This window comes from Triturus cristatus, chromosome 10 (assembly GCF_964204655.1).
Source record: "Triturus cristatus chromosome 10, aTriCri1.1, whole genome shotgun sequence".
Classification (NCBI taxonomy): Eukaryota; Metazoa; Chordata; class Amphibia; order Caudata; family Salamandridae; genus Triturus; species Triturus cristatus.
The window spans coordinates 510,664,124-510,690,001 of record NC_140593.1 but is presented as its reverse complement, the minus strand read 5'-3'; the positions used below and the strand labels follow the sequence as shown (position 1 = coordinate 510,690,001).

Genomic DNA, 25,878 nt, shown 5'->3' with positions numbered 1-25,878 from the left:
GATAATGAAAAATCGAAAAATGATGATTCAATATCTATGCACATTAACTCAGAGACATTATTTTAAATGAAAACAAAAAGAAAATTTCCCCAACTAAATATATGTCTGCATTTGCAACGCTACAGCTCGCTAGCCACAGGCGCATCATACAGGTCTTGCAATCTTATACATGCATCATATGATGCTAGACTGAAGACAAAAAGAATCAATATAAGTTTTGTTGTATGATCTTCAGGATCTCTACCATCCTACAGGATAAAAGATTAGAAGGGAGAAAAATAGACCTGGAGAATCCCTAAAAACACTGTAAAGAACCATTCAAATCAAACACCCTAGAGTACATAAACACAAATGTTTTTACATTCTATAAATTCTCTCTTGGAAGAACAAAATTCTAAAATAAAACGTGCTGATAAACTGAATTTTTAGCCGTGTTTCTCGCCTCTGAATTTTCTAATATTCCAAGATAATGTTTACAAACATGTCCATCCATGTAACTGTTTTAGAGAGAAGCAAATCATTACGTTGTTTTTGATAGTTAGCCATGCACCACGGAAGATACATTCACTGATCACGCACCGTTTACCCTCCTCTTGAGAGCTTCCTCTTGTAAGGTAACCATATAAATCTGCTCATCCAGGTCTTCTAGTATCTGAAAAATGAAGAAATGCAAACTTGAGAAACGTTATATTTTTGTAGATTACACACAAGAGAAACGTCGTGTAGGAAAAGTGTGTATTTGTATTTTGTGTGTGTTAAAGTACACTTACACCTAAACACTTGTTGGTGGTGTGGGTCTTAAAACGAGGAACTGCTTTTTAGGCTCTTCCATATTTCACAAGATATGCTGTAGTTCTATAACAGTTTTGATGGGACATACAGATTGATAATGGAGGCCCTTTTAAAAAGATAAAGAACTGCAACAATCTTTCAACAAAGGAAGATTTACCAGCAGTGTTAACTAGCCTAGGGTCAGTGGAAAGTTTTGAATACAGTTTGAAACTGAGGTTTCTCATCGTAGTGACCTGGTTTGGGTAAAGACTATTCAAAAGCTCTAGGACCATAGGGGAGCCAAATGGAAGGGACAGAGGACTTGTTTTGTTTCCATTCAGTTTTAGTTGGTTGTGACATCCAATCACTAGCATAAAAGAGTGGAACTGAGTTTATGTGCCCAAATAAAAAGCACAAGAAAGGAGATTAGAAAATGTGTTGAGGGAGACTGCCATCTGACCCAACAGAGGGGGCACTGGGTTTGCCGATGTCTGGGCTTAAGGCACCAGTGTTGTGGTTTCTGATACTTGGCCAAGGTAGTTAAAAAATACAAGGCATGCTTGTAGTTGCAGCATTGAACTCTGGGATGCATTTAACATGATTAATTTTATATCCGCCTATCCTTTCATATTTGCTAAATTCGAACAAAACTAGATCAAGATTTAATTTATCTGGTTGCAGATACAAGATTATATCATCAGTGAATAATTTTATTTTCGCCATTCCTTCTATTGGTGGTTTAATTTCCGGATTACCACGAATTCTTAATGCGAGCGGCTCAATAAAAAAAGTAAACAAAATAGGGGACAATGGACAACCTTGCCTGGTGCCTCGATTTATATCAATTACCCCTACCGTGTTAGCGTTAATCACCACTCGAGCTTGGGCACCTTGGTAAATATTTTTCAACATTTCAATCACCCGGACCGGGAAGCCAAATCTTTGCATTCCAAAAAAAAGAGCCTCCCAGTTGACCAAGTCAAATGACTTCTCGGCATCGACCATTGTAACAAAAGTTGGAATTTTATTGCTAGTGACATAACCAAGAGCCTGAATTAAAAATTCAGTATTTGAGGCCATTATCCTTCCTGCCACAAAACCAGCCTGGTCCGGGTGTATTAGTGACTGCGCAATTGGAGTAAAACGTTGGGCCCATATTTTCATAAGAATTTTAAAATCAGTGTTGAGCAAGCTAATCGGCCTGTAGGAGTTAACATCCTTATGATTCTTCCCCTTTTTGACAAAAATAACAATGATGGACTCCTTAACCCCTTCTGTGCCAGTCGCGCTGTGCCCATTACGAGTCCAGCTCGTCATGAGGCATTCCCTGGGGAATCCCTCTGGTGCGGGCACCAGAGGGATTCCCTTTAATTAAAAATAGCCTTGGGAGCTGGGGAAGAGCTTTCTCAGCTTCCGAGGCCCCCCCCCCCCTTTCAGTGTAATGACGATCTGCGCGCACGTCGTTCCAACGTCATTACACTGAAAGTGAAACTGAAATGAGCCAAGAGGCTCATTTCAGTTTCACTTTCTACATGCTCAGGGGGCTATCTCAGCCCCCTGAACACGTAGAAAGACAGGAGAGGTATCGTTGGAAAGGGGAGAATCTCCCCTTTCCAATGGTACCCCTCCGCAGTGGATCCCTGCTTGGGGATCGCCACAGGAGGGCGATCCCCAAGCAGGGATCCACCCACTAGACACCAGGGAGGGGGGAGCCTGGTGGAAGGCAGTCAAGTCACCCCATCCTGGATTCCCCTGGGTGTCTAGTTTTAAAAAATGTATAGGTTTGCTAGGTTTCGGCAGAGCTATAGTTCAAAAACTACAGCTAGGCACTTTGCCAAAAAAGGGTCATTTTTCGCTGTGAAATTGAGGTGTGTCCACGTTACGTTTTGCACCGTTTCCTGTCGCGGGCACTAGGCCGACCCACACAAGTGAGGTACCATTTTTCTTGGAAGACTTTGGGGAACGCGGGGTGGGTGGAAATTTGTGGATTCATGCAGATTCCAGAACTTTCCACCAGAGAAATGTGGGGAAAAATTGTTTTTTGGCAATTTTTTTAGGTTTGCAAGGAATTCTGGGTAACATAACCTGGTGTGAGGCAGTCAAGTCACCCCATCCTGGATTCCCCTGAGTGTCTAGTTTTCAAAAATGTATAGGTTTGCTAGGTTTCCCTAGGTGCCGGCAGAGCTAGGGTTAAAAAAACTACAGCTAGGCACTTTGCTAAAAAAGGGTAATTTTGCATTGTGAAAATGTGGTGTGTTCACGTTGGGTTTTGAGCCATTTCCTGTCGTGGGCACTATGCCTACCCCTACAAGTGAGGTACCATTTTTATCGGGAGACTTAGGGTAATTCAGATTTGTAAAGGAACTGTTATTACCTATTGACTTTCGATGAATTTCTGCCTTCCAAATGAAAGACATTGTGTAAAAAAGAAGTCATTCTAAAAAATGACTGATAATTCTCATGCTAGTATGAGTATTCCCAATTTCGGAAATGTGCAAATATCTACTGTTTCTTAACTCTATATTTTGTTCCCATTTCAGAAATACTTAGGTGTCTTTCATACCGATTTTTCCATGTACACATTTTTACAGAATAATTACTATATACCCGGTACGTAATAAAAAACCATTGCAAGTTGCTGCTCAGTTTTTGGCTCTGGGTTCGTCGGGTTCTTGGTGAACCTACAAGTCCTATATATCCCCACAACTAGTAATGTCCAGCGGATGTAACGGTATATTGCTTTCAAAGAGTTGTCATAATTAGAAGAAGTTACAGGTGAAAACGTTGACACAAAAGTCTTTTTCATTCAACAACTTTTCAATTTATCCTATATTTAACTGTTAGTTTCTATAAAAAAACCTTAATGGATCTACACAAATGACCCCCTTGCTGAATTCAGAATTTTGTCTACTTCTCTAAAATGTATAGCTTTCCAGGATCCATTATTGCTTTTGTACCCATTTCTACCATTAACTGGAAGGAGGTCGAAAGCACAAAAAATAGCAAAAATAGGCTATGTCCCAGAAAAATGCCAAAACTGTTTCAAACATTTTGGGTTTCTGACAAAAGTCTGGTATCCCCTAAAAGCTGGGAAAATGGTGATTTCAGCCCCACAAACCCTTTTTTGATAACACTTGCAGGGAAAAACCCAGAAGCTTTCATTTGCAGCCCCTTTTTCCCCATTTTCCCCCCAAAAACCTACATTTTGCTGTATTTTGGCTCATTTCTGTGACCCCTCCAGGAGAATCCACAAACCCTGAGTACCTTCAGAATCCCCATGATGTTGGAAGAAAAGGACGCAAATTTGGCGTGGATACCTTATGTGGTCAAAAAGTTACAGGGGCCTCAGCGCGCACTACCCCAAATAGCCAAAAAAGGGCGTGGCACAGGAGGGGAAAAGGCCTGGCAGCGAAGGGGTTAAAACTCGGAGGAACATTACCATCCATTCTAACAGCATTAAATAGTTTTGCCAAAAAGGGAGTCAATTTGTTCACAAAAGTTTTATAAAATTCAATTGGGAACCCATCCGTTCCACAGGCCTTTGTCCCTGCTATTGATTTAATTGTGTCCGTAATTTCTACCACCACAATTTCACGTTCAAGTTGATCTACCATTGGGTCAGACAAAATTGGAACATTAACTTCATCAAAGTATTTACGGATAAGATCTAAGCCTACCACATACTTTGTAGAATACAACTGAGCATAATGTTCCAAAAAGAATTGAACAATATCACCCTTCTCTCTGCAGATGTTTTGAGTCTTAGGGTCAATAATTTCAGAGATGAAGGCGTTTTCCTGCTTTGATTTTGTATGCCCTGCCAACATTTTTCCCACCATTTGGCTCTCCTCATAAACTTTCTGCTGAAAAGTTCTAGAACTATTAATTTCTTCAATTAAAAAAAATTCTTTAAGGGCTAATTTTGCTTTTTCTAGCTGAATAGCAGCATCTCGACTCCCCTGTGGCTGAACGTCTTTTAAACTCATGGCATCATTTGCAGCCTGTTGGAGTTGGTTAATCTTTATCCGCCTTTTTCTCGACAAAGCAGCTGAACGGGCAATGATCTGCCCCTGCATAGCTGCCTTAAACCCACCACATACTGAAAAAATATCTGTTGTCTCTAAATTTATGCTAAAAAACTCCAATATCCACTTTTTAGTTTGGGCAACCCAATTAGGATCTTGCACGAATAGACTATCCATCTGCCACCTGGATTCCGTCTTAATCCCCCCTTCAATTTCCAGCTTTAATGAAATAAGGGAATGATCTGAAAATGGGTAAACCCCTATCGTGGTATCTAGTATTTTCAAAGAGCGTGAACCAAGAAAAAAATCAATCCGGGAGGCCGTATGAAATTGTTTAGAATAGCAAGTGAATTTCATTAACCTGGGGTTAGATTTACGCCATTGATCAACTAATAAATATTCCTGCCTTATGGCTTCCAAAACTTTCTTTGTTTGGGGTTTCAATTCTTTTTAATTTTTATTTGACGTATCTTTTTTGAGATCCTGAATAAAATTAAAATCGCCACCAAGAATTATTTGTCCCGGGGTAACCCTAAGAAGCTCCGCAATCTTTAAGGATGTAGAATCGTCTACCAGCGGCCCATAATAAATTATAAAATTTAGATTTATCCCATTTAATCTAGCCTCGATCCACAACCAGCGTCCAATAGAATCTCTCCGAATTTGCCCGAATTCCCACAGAAGACTGCGGCAAAAATATATAGCGACACTGCTTTTGGCCAACCCGGCTGAAGCAATAAAGACATGCGAAAAAACCTAGGAACATACAGCTTGGGGTAGTTGGTTTTTAAGTGCGTCTCCTGAAAAAATAGAACCTGAGGGGAGGAGGACACCAGCCACCTTATAAAGGCTCCATATTTGGATTTATTCAATATCCCATTGACATTGATGGAAACAGTATCACAAGTACTCTTCATAGCAACTTATATAAAAATACAAACTGCATACGACAACTATGAACATTTCCCATCCTAAATTTCTTAAAAAGAAAAAATTATGCACTAGTGCCCCTGCTTCTGCTCTTTTATCTGTTTTAATTTCCACTCCCTTCCCCACCCCACTCAACCCACCCTCCAGGGAGGTGTCCCACCACGCTATTCACCTCCACCTCACCCCTGCTAACTTAGAGGGCGCCATGGAACTGCACCCATCGTGACCCACAACCCCACCTCACCTCTCGACAATGGATTACTACAAAAAAAAGAAAAAACCCCGGTCGAAAAAAAAAAAAAAAAAAAAAGCCAAATATTGCGACCATTAATTCTCTTAATTTCAAAGTTACTTTCAATTAATTACCTAACTCCCATACCCATTATACCTTCAAGATATATAGAAGGAGGGGGAGAAAAAAATCCTCAATCATCCATTAATTCCTTACGTAGCTGACATTCCTTTAAGGAAATCCTGAGCATCCTCTAAGTTGGAAAACATACGAAATTTCCCCTTGACTAGAACCCGGAGTTTAGACTGCTGAGCAATTGATGCATGTGCACCTTGAGCTTTAAAACAAGAAAAGCAATTTACCAAATTCTTTGCGTCTCCGGGCTGCAGTAGCGGACATATCTGGGAAAATTCTACAATTAGAGGTCTCATTCACTGGAAACTGTCTTTGTTGTATTTAGCCAAGATCTTTTCTTTTATCCGATAATCTGCAAAGTTGACTAAGATGGTGCGTGGGCCACTCGTGCTTGGCAAAGGATGAAACGTAACTCTATGGGCTCTAGTAATTGTAAGATCCCCACCAAACTCGGGAAGTACTTTTTCTTTAATAAAGGATTCCACCCATTGCGATGTCTGGGCACCTTCCACTCTCTCAGGTACCCCCACTATACGTAGGTTTGAGCGGCGAGAGTGGTTTTCCAACTCCTCGAGCTTGTTCTCCAACGAGCTCCTGTCCCTTATGGCATCACATACTTTAGTAGATAATCCGGACATCTGATCCACCAACTGAGAGATCATAGATTCTACTTCCTGTATCTTGACTGGTAGATAAGCCACTGCGTCTTCGATCTTCCCAAGGCAGATATGAAGAGAAGCAATCTCATTTTCCTGCGACCTTTTCATTTCGCGAATCTCTTCGAGAATAAGGTTAAGCAAAGTCTTAACATCTAATTGTTTGGTGGAGCTTGTCTCTACAGGAACATTTATATCCAAAGCCGGACCAGTAGCTATATCGGGAGCTGGAAGTTGTACCATATCTGATACCTTCTGACTCTTATGAATGGACATTTGCTGACTTTGAAGATCCCGTTGGTCTAGTTGATCCTGTTTCAGAAGCCCGGAGGAGAGCATCAAACTACTGGCGCGCCGTGTCCGGTTTGGAACTATCTGGGAGCATTACTGGGCTCCATCCTTTGCAGCGGGTAGAGGAGGAGGATTCAAGGCACTGTCATTGAGCTCATTCGTTAAAAGAGTCGAAGTTGTGGACTTTAGAGCACACAGAGGTACTGGAGAGATAGGAGAGGTGGCGGTTGCAGGAGAGCTGGCATCTAAAGAGAGCTGCGACAAGCTATGAGGATCCACCACCACTGTCTGCGGTGCCATGGACTGGAAAAGAGCTGGCTGCATTAGCTTTTTCGTGAAGAGGGGAAACTCCTTAACACTTTTTCCCTCCTCTTAGCTGCTTTCATTAGTGTCACTTTTATCCGCTTTTAACTTGCTCTCCTCCCCATTTACTTCAATTTCTGGTATAGATATGGAAGGAGAAGTTCTAGATGCCTGACTTACACCAACGGATTCCGCTACCAGTTCTTCTTCGGAGCTTTCGAAACTAGAACTCCGATCAAGGCGACTCCCCACAAGTCCTGTTCTTCCTATTCCAACAGATAGCGCCTTTGCCTGCGCCTGCGCCAGGCGAGTCTTCGCTTTCAAACCAGTTGCTGCATCAATCCTGCCAGCTGGGTTGCTTTGTTTGTTATGTCTCCTCATTGCAGACCTACTTCAGTGACCGATACTGGTTCGAGGAAGTGAGGGAGAGAAAAGGGTACTATAACCCAATTCTACCTGAGTTTTCCCCCCCTCCTTTTTCCCACTTTGCAGTTAAGACACCACTGTGTAAGCTTTTTTCCTCCTTCAGCAAATATCCTCAAAGACGCCTCAGCCCCAATTCCGCCACTCCAAACCTCCTCACCTCTCACTCCTTATTTAAGCTGTCCGCCGTCTTCCTTTAAAAGCCAGGCTGCTCATTCAAAATCCAAAAGTCACCACCAAATGTTTTCCTCGTGGACCGCCGCTCTCTCTTTTTTTTTTTTTTTTTGGAGGAGAATCCCCTGGTCAAGAGTCCGCCTGGCCGTTTTTTTTTTTCCCACTGGCCACAGGTCACTGCTCCCCCGGCGAACCCCCTGATAAGGCTCCCACCGATCGACACTTTTTTTTTGCCTTTTTGCTTTTTTTTTTCCCTTCCTGAGGCAGGATTACAATTTTCCCCCAGTGCTCCTGCTGCTACATCTGTAGCGCTGAAACGCCGTTGCCGCGATTACCCCCATTGCCGAGAAGAGGGGGCGTGGTCACGAATGGCTACTCGGAGGCGTGAAACTCCGTCATAGCCCGCCCCCCACATTGCCAGATAGCCCGCCCCCAACATTGCCAGGGGATGCATTTAACATGGTTGACCATGGCTTACTATGGAAGAGTTGAACAACACGTGTAATGCCATACTCCTAGTCAGGATAATTGGCAGCCATCGAGCTAGGAGCTGAAGAGGAGTGTATATGTAAAATCAAAATTTGATGCTGTCTAAAGCATGGGGGCGTTCTTACTACCCCTTTTTCTGGTATTCCACAAGTTCACTAACTGACATTCTTAACCTCTTCAGTGCCCCGCCCTTTCCACGCCCTGTGCCGGGCGTTTCATTAGCGGGCGGGGTTCATGACGAGATAGTCTCGTCATGGGCACAGCGCAACCGCGCTCCATGACGAGACTATCTCGTCATGGGCACTGAAGGGGTTAAAGCAAGGTGGCTCTGTTCTATGCGAGGGATTTACCTATATTAAACCGATGATCTGGTGTTGTGGACCGGTCACAATTCAAGCTCTTAGCACACAATGCAAAAGAAATAAGCTGATAATGGAAAAAAATCATATATTATCATGACGAAAGTTTAAGGAAAGGTTCATGGTAGTTACTTACCGAAAAAAGAAAGTAGACAGTTCTCTTTGGCACCTTAAGATTCCTTTTACAAGAACTCGGTGTTGGACTTGTTAACCGGAGGGCTAACTACTCAAGTGACAGCAAAAATGTGAGGATTAAACCAATTCAAGTGAAAGTAGGAGGCTTTCTATCTTAAGCAATTCATTACAGTTTATCCACGACAAATGGCCCCCCAAGCACCTGTGTGGATTTTAAATTTACATGCTAGACATTTCTACAAATTTTAATGAGGGTGGGGTAGATATTTAAAGTCTGTTCTAGTGGTTCCTGATCCACAGCTATGTAGGTCATACAATTGGAGCTTGATTTACAAATATAGTGGCGTTTGGTAAAACATTTGAAATATTGAATAATAAGGGCCAAAAGTTTGAAAACGAATGTTGGGATAACAAACAGTTTTAAACCAAAAAGGTTGATAAAGTAAGAGTTTGGCTAGGATGAGGGTTCGGGATAAGTGTTAGCAGTAGTTTAAGCTTTATAATGATGAGTGTTGGGTGTATGCTTAAGCCTTGAATTAACATTAAGGTTATGGTGAGGTTTAGTAGGCTTAATGCTAGATTTATGGAAATGGGTGGGGTATGAGGTGGGGATAGCATTAGGGCACTTCACATCTTATGCCTAACAAGGTGCTGCCTGTGTGACATAGCCTACTCCTACTTCTGTTACCAAGATCTTTAAATTCTCAAAGGACTTACACAGAAAAGACGTCTAAAAAACATTATGAGCATTAATTTAAAACGTTGAGTAAGTCACTCCTTGGTTATTGGGCCAATTTGGTAGAACTCTATACAAATCTACTTTATAATCTCTCCCTCCATTCCATTGTTCGGGAAAAACTGAAAACTTGGTAGTTTCAAGAGGCATTTGCTGAGAGCAGTGATAAGAGTAGTGGGCTCTGTAAAACTGTATTCAAGCAATTACACAATCAACCAATTATGAGGCTACTGAATGAGTTATACTTGTTGGGGAGGTTGAAGGAGAGTTTTGGATATCTTATAAAGTGGGTTAACCTGTAACAAAATGTATTATAAAAATCATGGGAACAGTTTTTAACTTTTGCTTCCCAAATAAAGGCCAATCATAGATTTATTACCTCAATAGAAGTTTAACAATGTATTTTCAACCTTTGGCTTTTCAAACTAATATTTTTGAGAGCCCAACCTATTTTCACTCTTGAGTGGTTCTCGTTTACATGTAGGTTTGGAAACTACTCAGGAGCATTTATCCACAAAACCAAAAGCTGGTGTTTCATATTTAATCATGAGACTGGTGAAGACGTGCGCAGCGGGCACGCTGCAGGTGCCAAAAGCAAACCTGTCCACCCCAGAACGCTGCCAGACACCAGGACGCATGCATCTTTCGGCAGTAACGCAAGCAATCCACCTCTGACTTACTATTTCAATGATGAGCTTTAAGTGTTTAGGTACTTGGCGATTTTGCACAAGGCTGTCAAACTACTTTGTACTTCCCAGTTCCCCATGGAGTTGGAACATCTATTTTTTTGTATGGACTGTGGTTTTGCTGGTTTTATTAGAACTCCATCGGCAGCACCTAGAGTACAAGGGGACTCTAACCCAGTCATGGTGCGGTCACATGAGGAAAACACTACATCTACTCATTTGTCCGAGTCTCAACCAGAATTCACCAGCAAACGAAAAATGTTCAAAGATCTCCACTATTATGCAAGGTCTGTACCTAAACATGCAATTGAACTGTGGGATCTAATGTCCACCTATCAGCCAGATATTTGCTTCATTACAGGAATCTGGCTCAATCTTTTAGCCCTCCCCTGTATACCTACAGCATTAGGCTGGTCAGGCTGGACAGAGAATCTAAATCAGGAGGTAGATTGGCCATTGCTTTTCAAGATTTTTTGAAAGTTGAGATTGTTGACTCGCTACTTGCTGACTGGGTGGAGCTACGTATTTTCAAACTGGAGACTCCCCCCATGGCGACTCCTAGAAGCACTTTAATTTATCGCCCTCTCGGACCTAAGAAAGGCTTCAGCCACAGGCTGGTTAGAACACATGGCATCGTATGTACTTGCAACAATAAAGGGTACAAAGTTCCTCGTGTACAGTAACGAAGAGGAGTTTGTGGAGCAGGTGAGAAGGTATCTCAACCGATCAGTGATGGGAGGAAATAATCAGGGGAAGACAAGGGGGAATTCCCTTGGTGGAACTAGTGCTCTCACACACCCAGCAAGCTAGGTGTCATGCTTCATCATATGAGCACTGCCCCTCGTCAAGTCGGCGCTGCAATCCTTGACGGGCTCCCGAAATCGGGGCTCTTTGTCGGGGATCTTTTGTTCTTGCCGATGGGTGCCTGGGGGTGAGGGGCCTAGTGTGAGGTGATGTAGCAGAAAAAGGTTAAAAAGGGGTCAGTTAGTCCTAATTAATATTTTATTCCAAAGGTAAACTGCCCTATTAAAATGGTGTAGAGTGGCTAGGTGCTAGGAATCCGGTATCTAGACATAAGCTCTACTCTATAGGATCAACATGTTTCTTGCCGTTAGTGTCAGGAGGATCAAGGCAATTCATCAGGATCAAATAAGGCTGTCTACATTACGTGGTAAAGTGACATCTACATACCACTTCCTATGGTCTGTTACCTGTTGAAGATGAGAAAAAGTTATAAAGATTCTAAAAGAGCTCTTCATACTGTACATAATTGTGAACAGTTGTGTCGTGAAGATCACCGTGCTAGAGGCGTGCATCACACAATTTTATTACATTGCAGTGCCTAAAAAGCCATTCGGGAGTGGAGGGTGGGGAGAGATAAAAACCACTAAGGTTGGCAATAGTTCTATGGAAGAAGGCAAGGACACTCACCTAATGGGGTTGCTACTATTGTTAGCAACGGTACTGGCGGCTAAAAGAGGGGACACCGATTGGGTCCTGTATAAACATGAAAGGTACCAGAAAAACAATCATTAAATGTACCTTTAGTGGTTGGAAACGAACAAGTAATTGCATCCCAAAGGTGGTGGCACCGTTGTAAAGGGTAACGGGCAGCCGGAAGCATCCACAGCAGACCATAACCCAGGCAGATCAAAACATAACGGATCTGAGGACCGGGCAAGGGTGTCTTAGCCTCGGTACGTAGTATCCGAAAGAATCAATCAGGAGGGCTCCGATAGCCAGTAGGCAGATGCAGCTCCACAAATGGGGGGGGGGAAAACAATTAGTTTAAGTACTCACCAACGTGGATTCACGTTCAAGCAAAACGACCTACCCAGACCGCCAGGAACCGGGGTGGTGAGTAATGGAAGAGAGTGCGGGAAGATATACTCTATTTCCGGGTGAGTCACCGAGTGTGTCATAGCACGTCATGACGTATCACGTAGCTAGGTGAAGTCATGTGATAGGTTCTCGGAGAAGTGATGTGTCTCGTTGCTAAGCAACGACATGTAAACTAGCGGACACACCACCGTGAAATCATGTGATACGTTCTGGGAGAAGTGACGTGTCTCATTGCTAGGCAACGACGTGTAAACTAGCGGGCAAAACACCGTTTATGCGTCGTTAACTAGCGGCGCATGTAGTTGTTGATCAAAGGACTAAACAAGGGTGTTTGCAACAGGAGGAATACTTATCCCAACGGGACGGCAAACAATGGCGAGTAGCAGTGTTATTCACAAAATCAAGCTGCATGGTATGGCTTGTGGGTGTAATTACACCACTCCTGAATGGCATATGGTTTGTAACACAGTTATTAACACATGCGAAGCCCATAACAATCGTGTGTCGGTCTTAAGTGTGTTAACTATCTTCGATAATGTGGAACGGTACTCGAGGGCTGTACCGTGACGCCGCAGGTCTTGCAATGTGTGTATTCACAAACGGGCGTATGGTTGGAGAAGAGAGGTATTGATCCCTTCACAACCTATCTCTCTAAGGTCAAGGTATAAGAATGTGTTGTGTCACTAATCTTATAGTGTGTAGGTTAACACATCGGAACTTCAATACAATATAAAAGAATGGATCCCAATGGGTGTACTGTTGTTTAGCAAAAAGAGGATCAAAATAAAAATAAAAGAACATCGTATCCTGCCAAAGAGAATGTTAATAACGCTGACTGCAACAGAGAATGGAACAGAATCAGGAGTCAGAGTAAAAGTGGATCAAAAGGTTTAGACTCAAATTCCCAGTTTAGGACAAGGTACTCCAGGGGATGTCATCATTGAGACCCTCGGTATGGCAAGACAATCTATGTACCCATCTCTGTTCAAGCCTGAATAGAGAATATTTGGAAATCTGAACATGGGATTCTAGTATGACCCAGTGTAGTGAATCGGGAGAATGTTGGGCCTCCATGAAATGTCTGTATTGTCTTGTAGTCGTGCGTTGGCAACGTATATTGCTCCTGTGTTCAGTTATGCGGATTTTGACTGGACGCATGGTCATACCTATGTACTGTAGATCACAGGGACAAGTGATCAGGTAAATGCACTGTTTTGTGTTACAATTGGTATGTTTTTGTATGTTCCACCTGAAATTGGATCGTAACATGATTTCTTTAGTGGCTGTCGTGAATTTGCAAACTGTACATGTGCCACAGGGGAAGTGTCCTCTGACAGGTGGTAAACCCCAAAGGGTGGTTTGTGATGGGTTAGTGTGTTTTTTAGGTCTTGTGTGGATCAGAATATCTCTCAGGCTACAGGTTCTAGTACACGAGACACATCACTTCTCCGATGCTGTGGCTGCTTCCGGCTGCCCGTTACCCTTTACAACGGTGCCACCACCTTTGGGATGGCAATTACTTGTTCGTTTCCAACCACTAAAGGTACATTTAATGATTGTTTTTCTGGTACCTTTCATGTTTATACAGGACCCAATCGGTGTCCCCTCTTTTAGCCGCCAGTACCGTTGCTAACAATAGTAGCAACCCCATTAGGTGAGTGTCCTTGCCTTCTTCCATAGAACTATTGCCAACCTTAGTGGTTTTTATCTCTCCCCACCCTCCACTCCCGAATGGCTTTTTAGGCACTGCAATGTAATAAAATTGTGTGATGCACGCCTCTAGCACGGTGATCTTCACGACACAACTGTTCACAATTATGTACAGTATGAAGAGCTCTTTTAGAATCGTTATAACTTTTTCTCATCTTCAACAGGTAACAGACCATAGGAAGTGGTATGTAGATGTCACTTTACCACGTAATGTAGACAGCCTTATTTGATCCTGATGAATTGCCTTGATCCTCCTGACACTAACGGCAAGAAACATGTTGATCCTATAGAGTAGAGCTTATGTCTAGATACCTGATTCCTAGCATCTAGCCACTCTACACCATTTTAATAGGGCAGTTTACCTTTGGAATAAAATATTAATTAGGACTAACTGACCCCTTTTTAACCTTTTTCTGCTACATCACCTCACACTAGGCCCCTCACCCCAAGCACCCATCGGCAGGAACAAAAGATCCCCGACAAAGAGCCCCGATTTCGGGAGCCCGTCAAGGATTGCAGCGCTGACTTGACGAGGGGCAGTGCTCATATGATGAAGCATGACACCTAGCTTGCTGGGTGTGTGAGAGCACTAGTTCCACCAAGGGAATTCCCCCTGGTCTTCCCCTGATTATTTCCTCCCATCACTGATCGGTTGAGATACCTTCTCACCTGCTCCGCAAACTCCTCTTCGTTACTGTACACAAGGAACTTTGTACCCTTTATTGTTGCTAGTCTTCTGGGGTATGTACACTGGACCTCTTTAAACAACAACACCCCCAGTCCCCCTTTTTTGATAATAGATTTTGCACGGGTACTCCCGTGGGACTTTAAGGATACCAGCGGACTAGCAATTTCTAGCCAGTCTGGACCACAACCTTGTCAACTGTTGACTCCTCTCTCTTCCCTTCCCTCTCTATGGATAACCAAGGACTCAGCTTTGGGGACGAAGCGGTTTCTGACATACTTGATAGAACACCCTCACTCCTGGGACATGATCGCAACTTTGCATCATGTTCCCAGTCAGATGATTGGAACTCACTGACATTGTTGAAAAGGGAGTGGTTAAAAATCACATTGCATGGCGCCCTTATGACAGAATATTTACGTGCCAATATCGCACCGACGGGATTGATTGTCAACAACTTTCCCAGACTATTCCTAGACGATGCTACCTTCAAAAAGGAATGGTCCCTCATTGCATGGAAATGCACCAGAGACCTGTTGGTACTCATCATTAATACAGCAAAACGCCTAGCAGATGCTCTCCTTGTTAGGATACAGATTGCGGAAGGCGCACTATAAACCACCATTCAAATTACAGCTTATAAGAACAAACTCGCTGAGATTAATGCAGAGATTTCCGAGAATAAGGAATACCTAATGAAACAAAAAATTGCCAAATTGCAAAAAGACATCGACAAATTTGACAAAGAAAAGGTATATCCTTACTTGAAGGCAGACTATACATCGGTTAAGAATAGTTATTCCTCCGATGATAATTCCGACAGAAGAAGTTCTGCCGACAGCAACTCTAGCACGGGGAGCTGGGGCAGTATTAATGGTCGCCGCAATCAACGCACCAACTATCAGTACAATGTCCCTACCTTTCAGGGACCACCTCTGTTTCCAGGACCCCCACCACCACCCCCGTATTGGCAATACCAATCATTTCAACAAGGACCTCCTCAGTTCTTTAATAACGGCCCCCCTTTTTTAGACAGAGGCTGGGGCAGAGGAAGAGGTCGCAACAGAAGGGGCGCACGGAAACAGGTTCATTGGCAAGACCTCCCCACTGGGATGGACACAAGGAGCAAAACACTGAAAAAGAGAAATTAGTAGTCAATTTATCACAACGTGACCTCACTGACCCTGAGATATCAATATTACAGAAGGGGTTAGGTTTCGTACCTACACCTAAAGTTGACAAGTTCAGGGATGTCTGTGAGATCCAAAAACTTTTCCGAAAGATAAGACTACGATCATATTTCATGGACAAACCATGCATTCAAGTGGATGACTCAGGACTGAGTAATCCGTCCACTTTTACTCCTCATAATGGGATGATCCCGGTTGAGATTCTTACTTTTGAAAAGGCGGTTCTGAAAGATCTAGCCTCACTACCTTCTCCCACTCCTTTCCATAATTTGTCCAAGTCTGAGACAGAAACAGCGAATGCACTCGCAAGAGATGAATCCATAATTATCAAACAAGCCGATAAGGGTGGGGCAACTGTTATTCAGTCCATAGATGATTATGATGAGGAATGTAAACGACAATTAAACAATGATCAATACTACGCTCCTATCACCATTGACCCCACTCCTCGCCTCTCCAACACTATTTCTATACTAGTTAATGAGGCAGTAACCAATGGGTGGATAAACAAGAAAGAAGCAGGTTTCCTAATTGCTACAGAGCCTAAGACGCCATATTTTTATACTTTACCAAAGATACACAAAGGTACAACGCCGGTTCCTGGGCGTCCAATAGTTTCAGGTATTGGCTCAGTACTAGAGCCGCTTTCTAAATTTGTGGATCACTTCCTACAACCTTTGGTGAGGGATATACCATCTTTCATCAGAGATACGACTGATGTCCTCAGAATAATTGATTCTATAGAGGACTCGTCCCTCATTGACCTCCTCATCACTCTTGACGTAGAGGCCTTGTACACTAACATTCCTCAAGGAGACACCCTGACAGTTGTAGAAGCAGCCTTGAAGTCACTGGAGTGGAATTCACCCACCCCAGTTACATTCATAATGGATTGTGCGTCCTTAGCACTAACTGAAAACTTTTTTGAATACAAAGGGCAATTATACCATCAGTGCCAGGGTACATCGATGGGGAGTACCTTTGCCCCTAGCCTGGCCTGTCTATATATGGCAACATTTGAAAAGGAAATCATCAACACTGTACATAACCCGTTTCAACAACATCTTATCCTCTGGAAACGGTTCATTGAGGATATTTTGATTTTTTGGCATGGCCCTGTTGACACCTGTAACAGATTTGTACATTGGATCAATCAGCAAAACCCATTCCTGAAATTTTCTCATACTATTTCAGACACGACCATTGCATTCCTTGATTTGAACATCATCGGGCGGACAGCTCTCCACATGCCTGTAGAAAAAACCCACAGATCGCAATAGCCTTCTCTTATACCAGAGCCACCACCCCAAAGCTCTTAAAGATTACCTTCCTGTGGGACAATTCCTACGTATCAGACGCAACTGTACATCCACTAACGACTACAAATCAGAAGCCTCCTCTTTAGCCAAAAACCTCAAGGCTACCCCTCCAAGGTTATTAAGGACTCCATGAAGAGAGCCTTAAATAGTCCTAGGGAGTCCTTATTAGAAGTACATCCAAAACAACCTGAGGACGTTATCACATGTGTTACTTCATTTACACCCAACTCTGCCCCTACCAAGAAGATTACCCTAAAACATTGGGGCATTCTCAACACAGGCGATCTACGGATATCTATACCTAGGTTTGCCTATACTAGAACCTGTAGCCTGAGAGATATTCTGATCCACACAAGACCTAAAAAACACACTAACCCATCACAAACCACCCTTTGGGGTTTACCACCTGTCAGAGGACACTTCCCCTGTGGCACATGTACAGTTTGCAAATTCACGACAGCCACTAAAGAAATCATGTTACGATCCAATTTCAGGTGGAACATACAAAAACATACCAATTGTAACACAAAACAGTGCATTTACCTGATCACTTGTCCCTGTGATCTACAGTACATAGGTATGACCATGCGTCTAGTCAAAATCTGCATAACTGAACACAGGAGCAATATACGTTGCCAACGCACGACTACAAGACTCTACAGACATTTCATGGAGGCCCAACATTCTCCCGATTCACTACACTGGGTCATACTAGAATCCCATGTTCAGATTTCCAAATCTTCTCTATTCAGGCTTGAACAGAGATGGGTACATAGATTGTCTTGCCATACCGAGGGTCTCAATGATGACATCCCCTGGAGTACCTTGTCCTAAACTGGGAATTTAAGTCTAAACCTTTTGATCCACTTTTACTCTGACTCCTGATTCTGTTCCATTCTCTGTTGCAGTCAGTGTTATTAACATTCTCTTTGGCAGGATATGATGTTCTTTTATTTTTATTTTGATCCTCTTTTTGCTAAACAACAGTACACCCATTGGGATCCATTCTTTTAAATTGTATTGAAGTACCGATGTGTTAACCTACACACTATATGATTAGTGACACAACACATTCTTATACCTTGACCTTAGAGAGATAGGTTGTGAAGGGATCAATACCTCTCTTCTCCAACCATACGCCCGTTTGTGAATACACACATTGCAAGACCTGCGGCGTCACGGTACAGCCCTCGAGTACCGTTCCACATTATCAAAGATAGTTAACACACTTAAGACCGACACACGATTGTTATGGGCTTCGCATGTGTTAATAACTGTGTTACAAACCATATGCCATTCGGGAGTGGTGTAATTACACCCACAAGCCATACCATGCAGCTTGATTTTGTAAATAACACTGCTACTCGCCATTGTTTGCCGTCCCGTTGGGATAAGTATTCCTCCTGTTGCAAACACCCTTGTTTAGTTCTTTGATCAACAACTTCATGCGCCGCTAGTTAACGAGGCATAAACGGTGTTTTGCCCGCTAGTTTACACGTCGTTGCCTAGCAATGAGACACGTCACTTCTCCCAGAACGTATCACATGATTTCACGGTGGTGTGTCCGCTAGTTTACACGTCGTTGCTTAGCAACGAGACACATCACTTCTCCGAGAACCTATCACATGACTTCACCTAGCTACGTGATACGTCATGACGTGCTATGACTCACTCGGTGACTCACCCGGAAATAGAGTATATCTTCCCGCACTCTCTTCCATTACTCACCACCCTGGTTCCTGGCGGTCTGGGTAGGTCGTTTTGCTTGAACGTGAATCCACGTTGGTGAGTACTTAAACCAATTGTTCCTCCCCCCCCCCCCATTTGTGGAGCTGCATCTGCCTACCGGCTATCGGAGCCCTCCTGATTGATTCTTTCGGATACTACGTACCGAGGCTAAGACACCCTTGCCCGGTCCTCAGATCCGTTATGTTTTGATCTGCCTGGGTTATGGTCTGCTGTGGCTGCTTCCGGCTGCCCGTTACCCTTTACAACGGTGCCACCACCTTTGGGATGGCAATTACTTGTTCGTTTCCAACCACTAAAGGTACATTTAATGATTGTTTTTCTGGTACCTTTCATGTTTATACAGGACCCAATCGGTGTCCCCTCTTTTAGCCGCCAGTACCGTTGCTAACAATAGTAGCAACCCCATTAGGTGAGTGTCCTTGCCTTCTTCCATAGAACTATTGCCAACCTTAGTGGTTTTTATCTCTCCCCACCCTCCACTCCCGAATGGCTTTTTAGGCACTGCAATGTAATAAAATTGTGTGATGCACGCCTCTAGCACGGTGATCTTCACGACACAACTGTTCACAATTATGTACAGTATGAAGAGCTCTTTTAGAATCGTTATAACTTTTTCTCATCTTCAACAGGTAACAGACCATAGGAAGTGGTATGTAGATGTCACTTTACCACGTAATGTAGACAGCCTTATTTGATCCTGATGAATTGCCTTGATCCTCCTGACACTAACGGCAAGAAACATGTTGATCCTATAGAGTAGAGCTTATGTCTAGATACCTGATTCCTAGCATCTAGCCACTCTACACCATTTTAATAGGGCAGTTTACCTTTGGAATAAAATATTAATTAGGACTAACTGACCCCTTTTTAACCTTTTTCTGCTACATCACCTCACACTAGGCCCCTCACCCCAAGCACCCATCGGCAGGAACAAAAGATCCCCGACAAAGAGCCCCGATTTCGGGAGCCCGTCAAGGATTGCAGCGCTGACTTGACGAGGGGCAGTGCTCATATGATGAAGCATGACACCTAGCTTGCTGGGTGTGTGAGAGCACTAGTTCCACCAAGGGAATTCCCCCTGGTCTTCCCCTGATTATTTCCTCCCATCACTGATCGGTTGAGATACCTTCTCACCTGCTCCACAAACTCCTCTTCGTTACTGTACACGAGGAACTTTGTACCCTTTATTGTTGCTAGTCTTCTGGGGTATGTACACTGGACCTTTTTAAACAACAACACCCCCAGTCCCCCTTTTTTGATAATATATCCTATGTACTTGCTCTGATAACTTTCTTCTTGCGGGTGATTTCAACTATCATGCAGAATTGGTCTCTGACACGGAAGTTTCATTTTTGCTTACAGATCTTGAGATGTTAAGGCGACATCAGAAAGTTACTGGCCCTACTCATGTAGCTGGCCACACTTCAGACCTTGTGTTTACCAATTTTCAATTTGATCCTCCCGAACCCCTTGTTTGGACTGACCACTAATCTATTAGTTTTCGGTTCCCAAGTAAGGATTGCTATTTTAATTGTAAGAGTGATGGCAGAAGAACGGCTCTGCATTGGAGGAGGGTTAACCCTGCCTCCTTTTCACTAGCCTTCCCTGCCAAAAATATACGACATATTCAAGATATCAATATTGCTCTGGCTGACTTTCATAACTCTTTTTCGTGGGTCCTAGATGTAGTTGCCCCCCTTAAACAGGGTTTATCTAACTCAGCCAGACACCACACTCCTTCGTATTCTGAGGAATTGAAAACTGAAAAAACTATTTGTAGAAGACTGGAGAGAAGATGGCGTGCCAAAAAACTACTATTTATAAAAAAGCATAAGCGCTTGCATTAGGGAAATATCATAGGAAGATTAGAGAAGTGCAAAGACTATATACAATTAATAGGATCCATGCAGTTGGCAAATCTGCCATAGAACTGTTTGAAGTATTAAATGAAATTACAAAGCCTCACACGTGCACATCCATTATCCCTGCTTCACAATCTCTGTGTGATGCTCTTGCAGATCACTTTGATGGAAAAATCATGAAAATGTATCAAAATGTTGTCAACTCTAGATCATTATTGGTTGCTCCCTTCACTTATAACTTGCCCATCACAAACCACCCGGCTTTGCGCGGGCATTTGTGCCGATTACTCAACAGTAAGTGTCTGGAATGTTGAGTAAAGTCAAATTAGGTTCCCCTTGGACCTGTGTCTCCCACACATCACTGTTTACCTTTCAAACCTATTTCTGCCTTTCATTACATCCTTGTTTAACCATTCTTTGAATTCGTGCCTTTGGAATGGAAAGCAGCACAAATCACTCCTATCCTGAAAAAGCCCAATGCTGATCCTAAAGAGCTTGCCTACTATCGGCTTATCTCGCTCCTCCCCTTCCTAGGCAAGATTTTGGAGGCTCAGGTGAATAAACAACTCTCCTCTTACCTGAATAATCATCTTCTATTGGATCCCACACAATCAGGTTTAAGGACATTTCACAGCTCTTGTGGCTGTTCTTTACTCTATCAGACTATCTCTAGATCCGGACTTGCCAGTGATGCTAGTGCTACTGGATTTATCAGCTGCTTTCGATACCGTCTCTCACTCCATCCTGGTCCATAGACTCTATGAGATAGGTATCCATGGGAAAGCTCTGTGGATAACAGGATATGACAGCTTCTCTTGACTTGTTCAAATCTTGGACTATGACTCTGGACAAGGGGGTCCCTCAGGACTCCTCTTTGAGCCCCTACTGTATTTAACATCTATGTTGCCCCCCTCGCCCGAATAGTCAAATCCTATGGCTTTGAAATATTTTCCTATGCAGATGACACTCAGTCATTTCACTCGGACACAATCTAGAAAATGCTAAAAGTAGGTTTACTGACTACATGAGAAAAGTTGCCACTTGGATAACCTCAAACTGCCTACAGCTCAATGGAGACAAGACCAAGATTTTGCGGTTTGACACGACCCAGACATACTGATTGGGCGACTGGTGGCCTTACGAGTTAGGATCTGTCCGTCATCCCAGGAGGACAGATAAAAATCTCGGTATCCTGGTCGATGAGTATCTCTCAATGAAAGAACAGATTATGTCAATATGTGGTACCTGCTTTGGTATTGTGTGCATGCTTAAAAAAGTGCTCCAGTGGCTCCCGTTAAGGTAAAGGAGAACTCTCACTCAAGCTCTTATATTATAGTGAGCCTATTGGACTACGGGAATGCTTTCTTAATAGCTGCAAACGAGTTGCTTGTCTATAAATTGCAATTGGTTCAAAATACTCCTGCACGGTTTGTCTGTAAACTTCCTTCTGGTTCTCTCTTGGTGCTCACACTGAAAGCTGTTCACTGGCTTTCATTGTGAAAATTTCCCCTGTTTTACAGTCTTGTTCATAAATCTTTGACTGGCAAGACCCCTCTCTACCTTCGAAAGAAACGTTCTCCTTACTTTCCTAGTAGGAGTCTTAGATCAAAGTATCAACTGTTATGCCCCCACCCTATCCGTACTGCGAGGTACAGAGACATTTGTTCTCCTACATTGCTCCTCTTTACTGTAACAAACTTCCCCTTGCACATCCATTCATGCTCAGACTTCAGCAGCTTTTAAAAACGTTTAATGACCTGACTATTTTGAATGTCTTTCTTGTCTACAACCACTTAGAGCGGCAAGATATTCCTTTGGGAGGGAGTTTTGCGCTATACTACATTTTTGTAACATAACATAGGCAGAATTGAAACACATAACTGGAATAGTGCCATATAAAGAGGAGACCTAGTTTTCTTGTATTCAAAATACAGTATTGAAAAGCAGGGTAGTTTAAAGAGCAGACAGATAAGTTTGAAAAGAACCACAACATACATCTGCACCTTATTTGAACTTTTGAATAGTGAAGAAAATAGTCTGACGTTGTTTAACTACAGGATAGACTTGAGTACAAGCCTTTATTAACATTTTTGATGTTAATTACAATACATAACGAATTGTTCAGAATACATGCAGGTATTAATTCACTTCAAGAGATGAGCTACTCCTTGACACAGTAAACTACAGAACGTATCGAAAGTAGAAACGGAGTACCATGATTATGCCGAACAGAATGTGCAACACTAAAATTTGGTTGATGGGGACACGGATGGCACTGACTGCTTGATGCAAAATTGTGTTCTTTGTCTAGATGGCAGCTTCCTTGGAACATATGACATATTTGGTATCTATTATATTATCAGATGATACACCTGCAAATGCAATAAAGTGATATTGCTGCCGGTACACTAAAAAATGTTAAACAATAAAAATGAAATTACAAAAACATTATCAACCCACTAAGGAGAAAGTATACAATTACAAAATCCATGCCCAAGGCCCTTGTGTTGTTAGGTCGAGACTGGGCAGCGCATGAGCTGCTCTGCGAAGCATGCTGTTTTAGAGTATGGACTTGAAGGGCCGCCCACTCTCCGCCCATTTTTGTCATTGGCTTGTGTCATTGTCCTTCGCAAATGCTGGCTTCTGATTCGTTAATGGGCATGTTAGTCCCTCCTATGTACCGCCTTGTCTTCATTTGTATCCTCCGATGAGGACTGGCCCTTTTACTTCGGTTGTTACACGGTACGTTTGAGATTCGGAGGGTGGCGAGGGAGAGGAGGAGGAGTTTTAAGAGTACGTAAGAGGGAATCGCAGAACTTGTAGTAAAACTGTTTTGTATCGGTAGCACGTACTATGAGACAGTGCTCCCACATGATTGACTTTGATAATTCGAGTTCTCTATCCATAATAAAATAGATTAATAAAATGCTTTAAAAAAAAAAATAACTTTCAGCAGGGACAGAGAACCCGAGAATAAACAATGACGTTCCTAATGCCTCTTCGAACAATTCCCATCTGTCTCCAAGAAAATCTTGGAGGAAATGATGTCTTCAGATTTTTTTCTGAATTTCTGGAAGTGACCAGCTGCCCCATTTCCTAAGGAAACTAGACCTTATTTAAGGATGGACGGTAATGGGACACTTACGAACGCTTCTCAGCCCCATCTGCCAATTTCTTGTTTTGTCAACTCTTCTAAATCGTAGCCCCAGCAAGATCGGACTTCTTGGCCAATGGCCCGCAATGACCATCGTCTTCATACTGCAAAGGGCACACAATATTTCAGGCCAGATAGCAATTGGTGGTTTTCCTCCTTCGGTCCACCATGTGCTCTGGATAGCAGTCCAAAGCAGGAAAAAATATTTTGTCAGTGGGTCTGTAGTCATCCGAGTCAGATTAGAATGGCAACAAGATCTGGGTTCCCAGTTGAGCGATAAAGAGTGGCAGTATTGTTGTTCCCACACTCAATCGGTTTCTCTCAACGGGAGGCACGGACTTATTCATTATAAATCTCTGCATGGAGCGTACTGCATCCCCTCGCGACAGTTTAGGAGTGGGCTGGCACGGGACTCTCGCTGCCAGATGTGTGGGACGGAGGATGCCGGATTCTGGCACCTGGCCTGGCAGTGTCCTGGGATCAAGGGTTTCGGGAGCTGGGTACAATTATTAGTGCAGACCTGGAACCGGACCCAAAAATGGCCCTCCTGGGGCGGGATCTTACAGTTAGCAAGACATTGCGGTCGGTATTAGCCTTTGGGCTTCTTTTAGCTAAACGCCGAGTAGCGCTGTGCTAGATGGGAGTTCCACTTCCGCTGATAAAAGACTGGCACTCCGAAATGCTATAGTACAATACTCAGGCTGATACATACAATAAGTTACTCCCTCCTAGAAGCCTCTCCAGGAATTACTGGGGGCAGTACTGAAAACATCTTGCAAACACAGCAGCCGTCACAGTCTGACTCACAGACCACTCCCATTGAGATATCATCACAGGTGGTGGGTACATTGTAGACTGAGGAGGCCATGGTTGCATACACAACTCTATGGCAGGACCAACAGATCAGAGCAGGGATATAGGTGGGACACTGGCAGACTGCATCGAGCACTTTACCAGCACTGGCTGAAATCAGTCCCATAGCTGACATCGAACAGACGGTATTCCCTAATTGTCTAATACATGTTCTCAAATAACAATCACGATGGGTATTAAGTTGCCTTGAAGCAATGTAACTGTGCGTGCAATTGTTTGTATTTTGTTTACTGATGATACTAATATAAAAAAATATATGTATTATGTCTGACACACATAGCTTTGGGGATTTGTCTTATAAAAAAACAGTCACCCCACCATGGCTTGGCTAGCTGGCTAGCATTAACCAGTTTTGCCATGTTGTCAGAAATACGAACAGCAAAAAAGGCCACAGTATCAGCAGCAAATCTTAAATTTGGAAGGAGGGCTGTGGGATGTGTTGAAAAATAAGTTTGCAACTTTGACTCACTTAGGGCAAACATTCTCACAATGATCACTTCTAGCCCTCTCTATCCAGTCTTGCAGATCCCATGTTGTGCTATATACTCAATACCATAAGAACACATTTGTGAGTGACAAAACTTAAAATTTGTAAAAAAAAAAGAAAAAGAAAAACCTAGAATATAACAGCTTATTATCAAAACTAATGCTGGTCAGTCCTCTGGAAAGAACTCGCGCTATTATTGCACTATATGAATTATAGTGCCTTCGTTGATGGTAGAAAATGCTTTCTTTGCAAACTGAATTCATTCATTCATAAATCTTTATTTCGGTTTTTAGGCAAAAACCATGAAAGCACAAAAGTCATTAATGCAGCAAAACAGTTAATAATCAGACAATAGACTTTTCTTGACAGCTCCCTTTAGAAAACGTGCAACATAAAAACAAGCACGTTCATCTGGTAACATTTGCAAGTATGTCAAGGCCAGTCGACACTGAGAGAAATGTAGTCCCTTCAACAGAGAAATAATAAAATCCATGCTAAGTTGCTTATAAAATCCACATTACATAAAAAGTTATTTTTAAACCTAGTTAATAAAACACGATGATTAATATTTATAACACAAGTAAGATAAGGGGTAATAAACAATGAGATTTTCAACAATACATACGATCGTACAGAGAGTGTATTTAGTTCCTGAAATTCTC

General features: G+C 42.8%; 1 protein-coding gene across 2 annotated transcripts in view; it reads right to left on the bottom strand.

Moving 5' to 3' along the window:
- The window catches only part of LMBR1 (limb development membrane protein 1), a 753,627-nt gene that overhangs the window by 196,049 nt on the left and 531,700 nt on the right, over positions 1–25,878 (bottom strand). For both annotated transcript variants that reach the window (XM_085631970.1, XM_085631971.1), the window contains exon 9: positions 580–652. In XM_085631970.1, the coding sequence (XP_085488096.1) occupies positions 580–652 (73 nt within the window). The remainder of the gene's footprint in view (positions 1–579; positions 653–25,878) is intronic.